This window comes from Cyclopterus lumpus, chromosome 1 (genome assembly GCF_009769545.1).
Source record: "Cyclopterus lumpus isolate fCycLum1 chromosome 1, fCycLum1.pri, whole genome shotgun sequence".
Classification (NCBI taxonomy): Eukaryota; Metazoa; Chordata; class Actinopteri; order Perciformes; family Cyclopteridae; genus Cyclopterus; species Cyclopterus lumpus.
The window spans coordinates 27,160,782-27,174,348 of record NC_046966.1 but is presented as its reverse complement, the minus strand read 5'-3'; the positions used below and the strand labels follow the sequence as shown (position 1 = coordinate 27,174,348).

The following is a 13,567-nucleotide window of genomic DNA, read 5'->3' as shown; positions in this document are numbered from 1 at the left end:
TATATAGAGTACAAAGTAATAGATAAAGTACAAAGTAATATATAGAGTGCAAAGTAATATATAAAGTACAAAGTAATATATAGAGTGCAAAGTAATATATAGAGTACAAAGTAATATATAGAATACAAAGTAATATATAGAGTGCAAAGTAATATATAGAGTACAAAGTAATATATAGAGTACAAGGTAATATATAGAGTGCAAAGTAATATATAGAGTGCAAAGTAATATATAGAGTACAAGGTAATATATAGAGTGCAAAGTAATATATAGAGTACAGAGTAATGTATAGAGTACAGAATAATATATAGAGTACAAAGTAATGTATAGAGTACAGAGTAATATATAGAGTACAGAGTAATGTATAGAGTACAAAGTAATATATAGAGTACAGAGTAATATATAGAGTACAAAGTAATATATAGAGTACAAAGTAATGTATAGAGTACAAAGTAATATATAGAGTACAAAGTAATGTATAGAGTACAAAGTAATATATAGAGTACAAAGTAATGTATAGAGTACAGAGTAATGTATAGAGTACAAAGTAATATATAGAGTACAGAGTAATATATAGAGTACAAAGTAATATATAGAGTACAAAGTAATATATAGAGTACAAAGTAATGTATAGAGTACAAAGTAATATATAGAGTACAAAGTAATGTATAGAGTACAAAGTAATATATAGAGTACAAAGTAATATATAGAGTACAAAGTAATGTATAGACGTCATGCAGTTGATTTCTACATGACAATAAAAGAGAGGGATGTTGGATGTGTTTATTTATATTATCTGTTGTTATTTATATGATCACTTGTAATGTTTCAGTTGATCATAGAAGGGTTTGATTTGGTCCGCCGGTCGACAGCAGGGGGCGGTAGAGACGACACTGCTCCACGTGAGAAGAAGAAAAGCTCGGAGTGTGCGTGCGCACCGTGAAAGCCTGCAGCCCCTGCGAGGTCACCATGGTTCGGGTCCCCATGGTTCGGGTCCCCATGGTTCTGGTCCTCCGGAGGCTCAGCGGGTCTCCGGGCCGCCCCTCTGCCCGCTCCGCTCCTCCGGAGAGGCCCGCTGCCTGGGTCCGCGGCTCCTTCCTGGACTTCTTCCGGGACCAACACGGACACCGACTGGTCCCGTCCTCCCCGGTCCGGCCCAGAGGGGACCCCAGCCTGCTGTTTGTCAACGCCGGCATGAACCAGGTCAGTGAAGACCCGGTACCGGTCCAACAACAAGCTGCTAGCTTTTCGAAATAAGAGCACATCACTTCTCCTGACATCTGATCATATTTAATGTAAGACGACTTTTATTTTGTAGTATTGCCATTATACTCCAAGTACTTCAGGTGTACTTGTACTTTACTGGAGTATTTGTATGATCTCAGAGGGAAGTATTTAATAAGTAATCCTCATTCTGAATGCACGTGTTGCTTCGTGTATGAATGTATAATGTATTGATTACTCTGATCAGGATTACATCAGAACCTGAACCCCTCAGGGTCCCGGTTACTGTCCTTTGGAACAAACTTCAGGTTCTCATGTTTTAGATGCACTTGAATCTGTTCCTTATTCAATAGTTTGTTTCTGTTTAATAATCAACTACATTGTTTATAAATGTAGTGATTTCCTTTTTTAAATGAACCTCTTGGTTGTTCCTCCGCCTTTTTATTCTTTGATTTTCAACAGGAAAGCTCCTAAAACATGTTCTATAGATATCATTATAATTATTAAAGTTAATATAATGGGCTGCACCACAGTGGCTAGCACTGTCACCTTTTGGGTGGAGTACGTTCTGCATGTTCTCCGGTTCCTCATACAGTCCAAAGACATGCAGCTCGTAGGTGTGAATGCTCGTCTGTCTCTATATATGTGCTCTGGGATAAACTGGTGAACACTGGACCAGGTGAACACTGGACCAGGTGAACACTGGACCAGGTGAACACTGGACCAGGTGCACTCGGACAGAGGTGAACACTGGACCAGGTGAACACTGGACCAGGTGCACTCGGACAGAGGTGAACACTGGACCAGGTGAACACTGGACCAGGTGCACTCGGACAGAGGTGAACACTGGACCAGGTGAACCCGGCCCAGGTGAACACTGGACCAGGTGAACACTGGACCAGGTGAACACTGGACCAGGTAAACCCGGCCCAGGTGAACACTGGACCAGGTGAACTCGGACAGAGGTGAACACTGGACCAGGTGAACCCGGCCCAGGTGAACACTGGACCAGGTGAACCCTGGACCAGGTGCACTCGAACAGAGGTGAACACTGGACCAGGTGAACACTGGACCAGGTAAACCCGGCCCAGGTGAACACTGGACCAGGTGAACTCGGACAGAGGTGAACACTGGACCAGGTGAACCCGGCCCAGGTGAACACTGGACCAGGTGAACCCTGGACCAGGTGCACTCGGACAGAGGTGAACACTGGACCAGGTGAACCCGGCCCAGGTGAACACTGGACCAGGTGAACCCTGGACCAGGTGCACTCGGACAGAGGTGAACACTGGACCAGGTGAAGTCGGACAGAGGTGGACACTGGACCAGGTGAAGTCGGGCCCAGGTGAACACTGGACCAGGTAAACACTGGACCAGGTGAATTCGGACAGAGGTGGACACTGGACCAGGTGAACCCGGCCCAGGTGAACACTGGACCAGGTGAACACTGGACCAGGTGAACCCGGCCTTCTTCCCAATGTCAGCTGGAATCGTCTCCAGCGGCCCGGACCCTGAATAGGATAAGCGGTTTATGAAATGGAATGTTATTATAATTGCTAATGTATTATTAGTCATTAAAATGATCTGCAACATTAAAGAGAAGAAGATTATTAATTATTATAGTTTAAACCCGTCTTCATGTGGTCTCTGGTTCCAGTTTAAACCCGTCTTCATGTGGTCTCTGGTTCCAGTTTAAACCCGTCTTCATGTGGTCTCTGGTTCCAGTTTAAACCCCTCTTCATGTGGTCTCTGGTTCCAGTTTAAACCCCTCTTCATGTGGTCTCTGGTTCCAGTTTAAACCCCTCTTCATGTGGTCTCTGGTTCCAGTTTAAACCCCTCTTCATGTGGTCTCTGGTTCCAGTTTAAACCCGTCTTCATGTGGTCTCTGGTTCCAGTTTAAACCCGTCTTCCTGTGGTCTCTGGTTCCAGTTTAAACCCGTCTTCCTGGGGACCGCCGACCCTCGCAGTGAGATGGCGTCCTATCAGAGAGTCGTCAACACTCAGAAGTGCGTCCGAGCTGGCGGTAAACACAACGACCTGGATGACGTCGGACGGGACGTCTACCATCACACCTTCTTTGAGATGCTGGGGAACTGGTCTTTTGGAGACTACTTCAAGGTGAGGAGGAGGAGGAGGAGGAGGAGGAGGAGCTTTGTGTAACCTGACTAATGTTGTTGTTGTGCCTGACAGGAGGAGGCGTGCTTCATGGCGTGGAGCCTTCTCACAAAGCATTATGGGATACCTGCAGACAGACTGTACATGTCCTACTTTGCTGGAGACGCTGCATCCGGTTTACCAGCTGATGAAGAGACGCGACACATCTGGCTGGAGATCGGGTAGGTCACATGGTCGCCTTCTGAGACCTGATTGGTTTACTGCAGGAAGAGGTTTCAGATCTAATGTTCACCGCTGAGCTCTCGGCACTAAAGGAGTTGTTGAATACGGGATCACCACGGATCTCCTCCTCAGGGTTCCTCCGGCTCGCCTCCTGCCGTTCGGCCTGAAGGAGAACTTCTGGGAGATGGGGGACTCGGGCCCATGTGGCCCCTGCACCGAGATCCACTACGACCATGTGGGAGGACGGGACGCCGGGGCGCTCGTCAACGCCGACAGTCCTGAAGTGGTGGAGATCTGGAACCTGGTCTTTATGCAGTACAACAGGTTCACACACACACCTGCACCAGTTTCTGATGCATACAAAACCAGTTCAGACCTGCTGGTTGTACCGGTCAGCTCCCAGTATAACGGGTTGCGTTTGGCTATGGGTGTTGTTTCAGGGAGCTGGACCAGAGTCTGCGGCAGCTGCCCCGGTTCAGTGTGGATACTGGAATGGGATTGGAGAGGCTGGTGAGCATCCTGCAGGGTAAAAGGTCCAACTACGACACTGACCTGTTCACCCCGCTGCTCCAAGCCATCCACCAGGTACACCATAGAACCAGTACACCTTAACACCAGGTCCACCATAGAACCAGTACACCTTCACACCAGGTCCACCATAGAACCAGTACACCTTAACACCAGGTCCACCATAGAACCAGTACACCTTAACACCAGGTCCACCATAGAACCAGTACACCTTCACATTAGGTCCACCATAGAACCAGTACACCATAGAACCAGTACACCTTAACACCAGGTCCACCATAGAACCAGTACACCTTAACACCAGGTCCACCATAGAACCAGTACACCTTAACACCAGGTCCACCATAGAACCAGTACACCTTAACACCAGGTACACCATAGAACCAGTACACCTTAACACCAGGTCCACCATAGAACCAGTACACCTTAACACCAGGTCCACCATAGAACCAGTACACCTTCACACCAGGTCCACCATAGAACCAGTACACCTTAACACCAGGTCCACCATAGAACCAGTACACCTTCACATTAGGTCCACCATAGAACCAGTACACCATAGAACCAGTACACCATAGAACCAGTACACCTTAACACCAGGTCCACCATAGAACCAGTACACCTTAACACCAGGTCCACCATAGAACCAGTACACCTTAACACCAGGTCCACCATAGAACCAGTACACCTTAACACCAGGTCCACCATAGAACCAGTACACCTTAACACCAGGTCCACCATAGAACCAGTACACCTTAACACCAGGTACACCATAGAACCAGTACACCTTAACACCAGGTCCACTGTGGCATAGTTCCGGGTGTAGTGAGGTGTGATTGACAGCTTCCTGTTGTCATGGTGATGTGCCCGTCCCCAGAGGTCGAGGGTGGGCCCGTACGATGGGCAGACGGGCGCGGCGGACCAGAGGAAGGTGGATACGGCCTACCGGGTCGTGGCCGACCACGTCCGCACTTTATCGGTCTGCATCGCTGACGGAGTTCATCCCGGCATGTCGGGAGCCGAGTGAGTCGCCGACCAATCAGCTGCCAGGACGCGTCTGTTCTCTGGTTGATTCATTCTTTGTGTTCTTCGTGCATCAGGTTGGTGCTGAGGAGGGTTCTGCGGCGGGCGGTTCGGTTCTGTGTCGAGGTCCTTCGGGCTCCTCAGGGAGCGCTGGCCAGCCTGGTTCCTACTGTCGCCCACATACTGGTTAGATTTCCCATAATGCATCTCACCGAACCATTTCAGAGTTCAAAGTTCTGGAAGCCATCATCAGACTCTTTAAGGTCCACCAGAGTGGCCTTCACTGACCTGTTTTATATATCGGAGAACTGAACACTGCTGTTAAACATCTGAACTAAAACACATTCAGAGACTTCTAGAAGAGGGAACAGGAAGTAAATTACTGCTGAGTCATGTCTCCAGAACTCATGATGGATGGAAACGTGTTAAAGAACATGTCCGTTACCGGTTGGTTGATGTAGACCCTCCTGTGTGCAGGGGGATGTGTACCCAGAGCTGCACAGGGAGGCCGACAGGGTGAGTTTCATCTCCCGAGTAACAACAGAACCACTTTCTACGGGATGTTTCCAGAACATTACAGTTGTTCTTTCAGATCATGGACGTCATCAATGAGAACGAGGATCACTTCCTGTCGTCTCTGCAGCAGGGCAGCAGGCTGATTCACCGAGCGCTCCACAGAAAGGACTACAAACATGGAGTCTTCCCAGGTCGGTCCCTCCATCAGCCGCTTGGAGTGGTCCTGGAGATGCTTTAGTGGTTATCATGTGACAGGAAGTGACTTCGAAAGTATTTCTATGTTTCAAATGCTCACCTTTTGGTTCATATAATCATATTTGTATGTGATTGTGGAAGTCAACAATAATAAGTACAAGGTTAAGATCTGATTCATACTTAATCATGAGTTTCCTGTCCTCAGACCTTCTCACGGTCTTCTGGTCTTGTGTGTCCACCAGCCTCGGTGGCCTGGTCTCTGCATAGGGACCTAGGTTTCCCTCTGGACCTGGTGGACCTGATGTTGGAGGAGAAGGGAGTCCAGGTGGACCGTGAGGAGCTGGACCGACTGATGGCAGAGAACCAGAAGGTGAGGTCTCACTCTGCTGTGTTTTAATGGAAACATCTGAACCTGAACTCCCAAGGTGCTCCTGGTTTCACCTGTTGGTTTATGATGTTTTTATTCTGTGAGACGACTGAAGAGTCGAAACCATCAGTGTGTCATGAAACTAATCAGAACGTCTTCTACTGACGTCACTACAGGGTTTTTGCTGTTTGAGGCTTTTATTGTGAAGGGGTCAAACACCTGTCTCCCTCTCTCAGGTGTCGTCTGGTCTTCAGTCAGGTGTTCAGTCTCAGGTGACGCTGGACGTCCTCAGCCTGGCAGACCTGCAGCGTCTCGGTGTCCCTCATACTGACGACGGTCTCAAGTACCAGTACAGACTGGACAAGGACCGATATGGTACCACCTGTCTCACCTGTGTGATGCTTCACATGCACATCTGTCTGTCTTTTCCTGTGTCCCAGTTGTCTCTGGAGGACATCAGAGTACCTGCAGCTGAACTTGTGTCTCACCTGTACAGACAGGTAATCTTTATTGTGTGTTCCTAGTGTTCCCAGCATGCCGTGCAACAGTCCTGGCTCTGCATGACGGCCAGACTCTAATGTCAGAGGTCACTGAGGGTCAGCGCTGTGGGGTCATCCTGGATCAAACCTGCTTCTACTCTGAGCAGGGGGGTCAGTCACATGACATGGGCTACTTCACCCGGGACGGACTGCAGGTCAGCTGGAAATGCATCATGGGAAGATTACCTGCTGTGTCCAGGTGAGGTCTGACTCCAGGTGTGTGTGTTCTGTCCCTCAGGACATCCTGTATCCTGTGGAGGCCGTGGTCCTGGCAGGGGGGTACGTGGTCCATCAGGTCACTGCCACGGACAACCTGAAGACCGGAGACCAGGTCCAGCTACACCTGGACCAGGTAAACACCATGTACACATTTTTAAATATAGTATCCAAAGAGAGCTGCAGTTTGATGAATGGACAGTATAAGATGATGTCGTCTGCATGAAAAGGAACATTACGAGGATGACGAGGTGAAGTTCAAGAAGTGGTCCATGAGGGAGCCCCGTTAGACTCAGTGCCTGTCTGTGTCTCATAGGTCCACAGACTGTCCTGCATGGTGAACCACACAGCGACTCACATCCTGAACTTTGCTCTGAGGAAAGTTCTGGGTCCTTCGGTTCAGCAGAGAGGATCTCATGTGTCGGCAGATCGGCTTCGCTTCGATTTCAGTGTCAAGGTCAATCCGCTTCACACTAACTCACTGAAGGGTTTGGTATCCAAAGACCAGACCGGAACCGATAGACCGGATATCACCACAAAGATTGAGAGCCCATGAATGCGTGTAGCGACTCCGGTCCACTTGGTGGCGGTAGTGCACCACTAAACCACGATCTATTTCTTGCAGTGTTTAGGAGTTTCTGGTTTTCTGGTTTACTGGTTGTCTCGTAATGAAGTCTTCCGTTCCCACCTGTGATGTCATCATGTTGCCTCTGTTAGTCTGTTTATTAACCAACATGTCATACTGTGCATTATTAATGCAGAACACACAAACCCTACCCCACTCGCCTGAATAGTCACTGTATTTATTCATTCATTGTATTTCTTTGTTGTCCTCAGAGATCACTGGATGTCTCTCAGCTGCAGCAGGTAGACAGGTGTGTTAATGACATCATCTCAGCCAATCAGATGGTCCACAGCCAGGAGCTTCCTCTGCAGGAGGCCAAGAGCATCAACGGACTGAGGACAGTGGACGAGGTGACACTGTCTCACTGTCTCACTGTCTCTCTGTCTTCCAGTCTGTCTGCAGGTGTACTCACTGTCTTAACCTCTAACTGCAGGTGTATCCGGACCCTGTTCGGGTGGTGTCCTTGGCGGCGGCGGTCTCTGAACTGTTGGATGATGAGACGGACAGAGAGACGTCTGTAGAGCTCTGCTGTGGGACGTAAGACTGAAACTCACCTGTGTACCTGCTCACCTGTGTACCTGGGCCCTATTTCTCGTACGTGGCTCAACAATGCCGATCAAATGTCCTATTAGCCAGCTAAAATTAACATGATTGACATCAGGCTATCCCGGTTTCTCAAAGGCTGATCCGCCCTCAAACCATCTCGTTAATTTGAACCAGACTTCAGTAATCAGGATAGTTGAACCAGACTTCAGTAATCAGGATAGTTGAACCAGACTTCAATACTCAGGATAGTTGAACCAGACTTCAGTAATCAGGATAGTTGAACCAGACTTCAGTACTCAGGATAGTTGAATCAGACTTCAGTAATCAGGATAGTTGAACCAGACTTCAGTAATCAGGATAGTTGAACCAGACTTCAGTAATCAGGATAGTTGAACCAGACTTCAGTAATCAGGATAGTTGAACCAGACTTCAGTAATCAGGATAGTTGAACCAGACTTCAGTACTCAGGATAGTTGAACCAGACTTCAGTAATCAGGATAGTTGAACCAGACTTCAGTAATCAGGATAGTTGAACCAGACTTTAGTAATCAGGATAGTTGAACCAGACTTCAGTAATCAGGATAGTTGATCCAGACTTTAGTAATCAGGATAGTTGATCCAGACTTTAGTACTCAGGATAGTTGATCCAGACTTTAGTACTCAGGATAGTTGAACCAGACTTTAGTACTCAGGATAGTTGATCCAGACTTTAGTACTCAGGATAGTTGATCCAGACTTTAGTACTCAGGATAGTTGAACCAGACTTTAGTAATCAGGATAGTTGAACCAGACTTCAGTAATCAGGATAGTTGATCCAGACTTTAGTAATCAGGATAGTTGATCCAGACTTTAGTACTCAGGATAGTTGATCCAGACTTTAGTAATCAGGATAGTTGATCCAGACTTTAGTACTCAGGATAGTTGATCCAGACTTTAGTACTCAGGATAGTTGATCCAGACTTTAGTACTCAGGATAGTTGAACCAGACTTTAGTACTCAGGATAGTTGATCCAGACTTTAGTACTCAGGATAGTTGATCCAGACTTTAGTACTCAGGATAGTTGATCCAGACTTTAGTACTCAGGATAGTTGAACCAGACTTTAGTAATCAGGATAGTTGAACCAGACTTCAGTACTCAGGATAGTTGATCCAGACTTTAGTACTCAGGATAGTTGAACCAGACTTTAGTAATCAGGATAGTTGAACCAGACTTCAGTAATCAGGATAGTTGATCCAGACTTTAGTAATCAGGATAGTTGATCCAGACTTTAGTACTCAGGATAGTTGATCCAGACTTTAGTAATCAGGATAGTTGATCCAGACTTTAGTACTCAGGATAGTTGATCCAGACTTTAGTACTCAGGATAGTTGATCCAGACTTTAGTACTCAGGATAGTTGAACCAGACTTTAGTAATCAGGATAGTTGAACCAGACTTCAGTAATCAGGATAGTTGATCCAGACTTTAGTAATCAGGATAGTTGATCCAGACTTTAGTACTCAGGATAGTTGATCCAGACTTTAGTAATCAGGATAGTTGATCCAGACTTTAGTACTCAGGATAGTTGATCCAGACTTTAGTACTCAGGATAGTTGATCCAGACTTTAGTACTCAGGATAGTTGAACCAGACTTTAGTACTCAGGATAGTTGATCCAGACTTTAGTACTCAGGATAGTTGATCCAGACTTTAGTACTCAGGATAGTTGATCCAGACTTTAGTACTCAGGATAGTTGAACCAGACTTTAGTAATCAGGATAGTTGAACCAGACTTCAGTAATCAGGATAGTTGATCCAGACTTTAGTCATCATGATAGTGAAACATTTTCTAACAGCACAAAGTCAAATAAACTCAAAGAGCCTATTCTTCTCCGCTGAGGAGCAGGAGATGATCATGAACGTAAAAGTAGAATTCCAGACCATAATCATGGAACATCTAATCAATTCATGGCGTGGTTTATCTCCATGGAAACATTTAGAACTTCCGCCGCCCACCATGGAAGAAATAGCCACTATTTTTGCTTTATACTTGTTGTGGACATCCCACAGATGTCTGAACATCTAATGCCCTCGTGTTTGGGTTCTTAACGTTAATCTTTCTCTCTTATCCTGTTTACTGAAGTCTGGTTCTATATATATATATATATATATATATATATATATATATATATATATATATATATATATCCACCCACCAAAACCACAATGTTCTGCATCGCCGACACTGTACCACACTGTACAACAATGTACCACACTGTACAACAATGTACCACACTGTACCACAAGGCTCTGCATACAGTCTGTGAGACAGTCAATGTGGTGTTCAATGTAGGCTCCAGAAGGTCTGTAATAATTGATTCCTTGAGGGCAGAATGGAAGGCGCTTGTACAGGAAGTCGTCATCAGAACTCTCTCCCTATGAAACATTAATATAACTAATATCACTTCATCAATGAGGAAGGGAGGGGCCACTTCCTTCAGGGGGCGTGGCCAGATTATCCAGCTAGACTGAATGAGCCTGGAGCAGGTTCACATTGATGGATGTGTTGCTATGGTGATTTAGCCAAACGTTCTTCGAGGAACAGAAAAGCCTGACTTGTGTAATCTCATCCGGAAAATGATCCAGCTAACTACGTTAGCCAGGTACGAGAAATGGGGCCCTGTTCACCTATTTTCATGCTCACCTGTTTACCTGCTCACCTGAGTAGTCCTGAAGATGTCCCGTGTTTGTGGTCAGTCACCTGCTGCAGACCGGAGCCATCGAGGATCTGCTGATCGTCTCTGAGAGACAGACGGTGAAAGGAGTCAGTCGGATCGTCGCCGTGACGGGACGGGCGGCACAACGGGTCGGTGACTAGCTTAGCTTAGCTTAGCTTAGCACAAACAAGGGAACTGGGCAAAAGAGAAGGAACAGCTGCATGTATTTCCAGCTGTAGTGATTTGGTTCAAGGTTATTGTTAATAATCACTATGAATCAGATTATTACATTTTTTTTTTGTATATCCCATAATCACAACCTCCACTCACAGGGCTTTACAATCTGTACACATACGACATCCCTGACCTTTGACCTCACATCAGATCAGGAAAAACTCCCCAAAAATAACCTTTGACAGGGAAAAAAGTGAAGAAACCTTCAGGAGAGCAACAGAGGAGGATCCCTCTCCCCGGATGGACAGATGAATAGATGTCATGTGACCAGATGAACACTAGATGTCATGTGACCAGATGAACACTAGATGTCATGTGACCAGATGAACACTAGATGTCATGTGACCAGATGAACACTAGATGTCATGTTGTAACGGTAATGACAGTTTCTTGGGGTGCCAGCCGGTCGGTGCCTAACAATGTTTCTTCAGGGTTGGAGTCGTTATTTGTCCTTTAAAGTCAACCGCACACAGGGCTCAAGTATAGAGGATAATAATCACACATATTGAACCCTCCAAGGTACATTTCCCAAAAGCAAAATATTTAGTATCGGCCACCAAACAATTACACACCACAACAGAGTTCGCTCAAAATGCTCCATTTGTATCTAACAGGTCATGGACAGGCACAACAATACAGTGAAATAACACACCATTCCCCAAATCCCCTTTCACTCAATCCCAAATCAGTCTGTCTGGTGCGGTTCAGTTCCCACACGGTGAAACACAACATCCCGAAACCAAAGCAAAAGGTTCTCTCAAGGCTTTCACAGAGTGTCGGTGAGTCCGGTCCCGGAAGTCCAGTCCGTGTCTTCCTGCCGATGTGCTCCGGATGTCCGGCCTCGCAGTCACGACAAGCAGCTCTCGGACCTCCCGGTAGCGCGCACTTTATAATCCTCACTCCGACCGGAAGCTCCGTAACCACTGCTCTCTTTGCGTCGCATTTCCGCTTTTGTCACCCTTTTCTGAAAGGTGCACCGAGCGGATTGGTTGCCGATGGAGGTGCGTCTGTGACGGGGGAGGGGTGGTGGTGGGTGGGTGGGGGGGGTCGGGAGGAAGGGATAACAGATCGCTACAATGTGACTAGTTACATAAACATTCAATGCATATGAATAATTAGTAGTAGGCATGGTGAAACAGTTACAACTACCAAAAGTAGCAGCAACAATGGATATAGTAGAATCATAATAAGTTATGGTATTGTCAGGCAGGACCAGGATCCAGATTGATAACTCTGGTGTCCCACCAGGATCTAGTTTGGGGTCGCTTCTTTTCGTGGTAATTGTCTTCCACACTGATCACAGGTATTGATTCATGTGGTTCCCTTCAGGCTCGGGAGCACGGTCAGGTGTTGTCTCAGGATGTGGACTCTCTGTCAGCCAGACTGACAAGCTCCGCCCCCACCAGCCTCGACACCGCTCAGCGTCTCGCCAAAGAGGCTGGAGTCCTGTCTGATGTAGGTACATTACCCATGATACACTGCAGCCTGTTCAGCGCCGGTGTCTTGATGCCCTGTGTCCTGTCTGTCAGGCTGTGGATAACACCCCCATCCCTCAGTGGCAATGCAGAGACCTGCAGAGTCGACTCCGCGCTCTGCAGAGAACCAGTAACACCACCGTCAGGAAACTGGAGACTAGAGAGGTGAACACACACACCTGAGACTCACCTGAGACATCTGTGTCCTTTCTGACTGTTCCCATCATGCTTTGCACAGGCTGCCCTGAAAGCTCAGGCTCTGCTGGAAAAGAACGGCAGGAAGGACCTGCAGGTGGACTCTGTGGAGACGGACTCTCTGTCGGTAAGATGGTTCCCTCTACAGACGAACAGGTGGAGATATCAGACACACCTCCTTTTCCCATCATTATCTGACATCACACACCTGTCCTGCTGTCTCCTGTCAGATTTTGATGAAGACGGTGAATCAGCTGAGCGCCGCCACTCCTCACAGTCACGTGATGCTGCTCGCTCCCCAAAGGCATTCTAGGAAGGTTCTATGTGCCTGTCAGGTCCCTAAGGTAATGATGACATCACAGGGGGCGGGGCTTCACTCGAAGCGTCTTATTGGCTGTCCTCTCCCTCTTCAGGACTCGGCGTCCCTGTCGGCATCTGATTGGGCGGTTGCGGTGTGTCGTCACCTCGGGGGAGGTGCCGGTGGCACCGCACTGGTTGCCAAAGGAACAGGAAGCAGTGGTGACATCACTGAGGCTCTGAGGTGGGCGGAGGACTTCGCTCACCAGAAAACACAACGATGATAATCACAAAGAGGTGTAGGGCCTGAGTAGTGGGCGGGGCTTCACACAGTATCTGAAACAAGGTACAGATGACTGTAAGCCCCGCCTGTAAACTGGAGTTAGGCTCTTCTCTTTGGACGACAGTTTATTATTTATTTATTTTATAAATCTGAACTTTACTTTTTGTTTTACAATAAATCACTTCTCAGACTCATTTACTTATTTTTCTTTATTTTTAAGGCAGATCTATAACAACGTTACAGATGGACATTTAACAACAGGTCTATCATG

General features: G+C 47.0%; 1 protein-coding gene across 3 annotated transcripts; it reads left to right on the top strand.

Moving 5' to 3' along the window:
• Positions 1 to 918: 918 nt before the first annotated feature.
• On the top strand, positions 919 to 13,494 carry aars2 (alanyl-tRNA synthetase 2, mitochondrial (putative)). 3 transcript variants are annotated; one of them, XM_034529777.1, is made up of 22 exons: positions 919 to 1,203; positions 3,154 to 3,342; positions 3,415 to 3,560; positions 3,694 to 3,885; positions 4,002 to 4,146; positions 4,967 to 5,112; positions 5,190 to 5,298; positions 5,590 to 5,628; positions 5,705 to 5,819; positions 6,066 to 6,193; positions 6,427 to 6,565; positions 6,715 to 6,884; positions 6,968 to 7,081; positions 7,262 to 7,402; positions 7,783 to 7,920; positions 8,004 to 8,107; positions 10,853 to 10,961; positions 12,376 to 12,501; positions 12,576 to 12,686; positions 12,760 to 12,843; positions 12,947 to 13,060; positions 13,130 to 13,494. In XM_034529777.1, the coding sequence occupies exons 1-22, from the start codon at positions 970 to 972 to the stop codon at positions 13,295 to 13,297; spliced, it is 2,961 nt and encodes a 986-aa protein (XP_034385668.1). In that variant the 5' UTR covers positions 919 to 969; the 3' UTR covers positions 13,298 to 13,494. The 3 variants fall into 3 exon arrangements, with proteins under 3 accessions (XP_034385668.1, XP_034385581.1, XP_034385737.1); XM_034529690.1 differs by having other exon boundaries at positions 12,947 to 13,494; XM_034529846.1 differs by having other exon boundaries at positions 1,094 to 1,203; positions 3,120 to 3,342; positions 12,947 to 13,494.
• Positions 13,495 to 13,567: the final 73 nt, after the last annotated feature.

What these genes read in the sequence shown, in the direction of transcription:
- aars2 (XM_034529690.1), top strand. Translation starts at nt 970, where the DNA reads ATGGTTCGGGTCCCCATGGTTCGGGTCCCCATGGTTCTGGTCCTCCGG. An exon ending in GCTTCGATTTCAGTGTCAAG is followed by an intron (nt 7,403 to 7,782) that starts GTCAATCCGCTT and finishes TGTTGTCCTCAG; the next exon opens with AGATCACTGGATGTCTCTCA. An exon ending in GTAGAGCTCTGCTGTGGGAC is followed by an intron (nt 8,108 to 10,852) that starts GTAAGACTGAAA and finishes GTTTGTGGTCAG; the next exon opens with TCACCTGCTGCAGACCGGAG.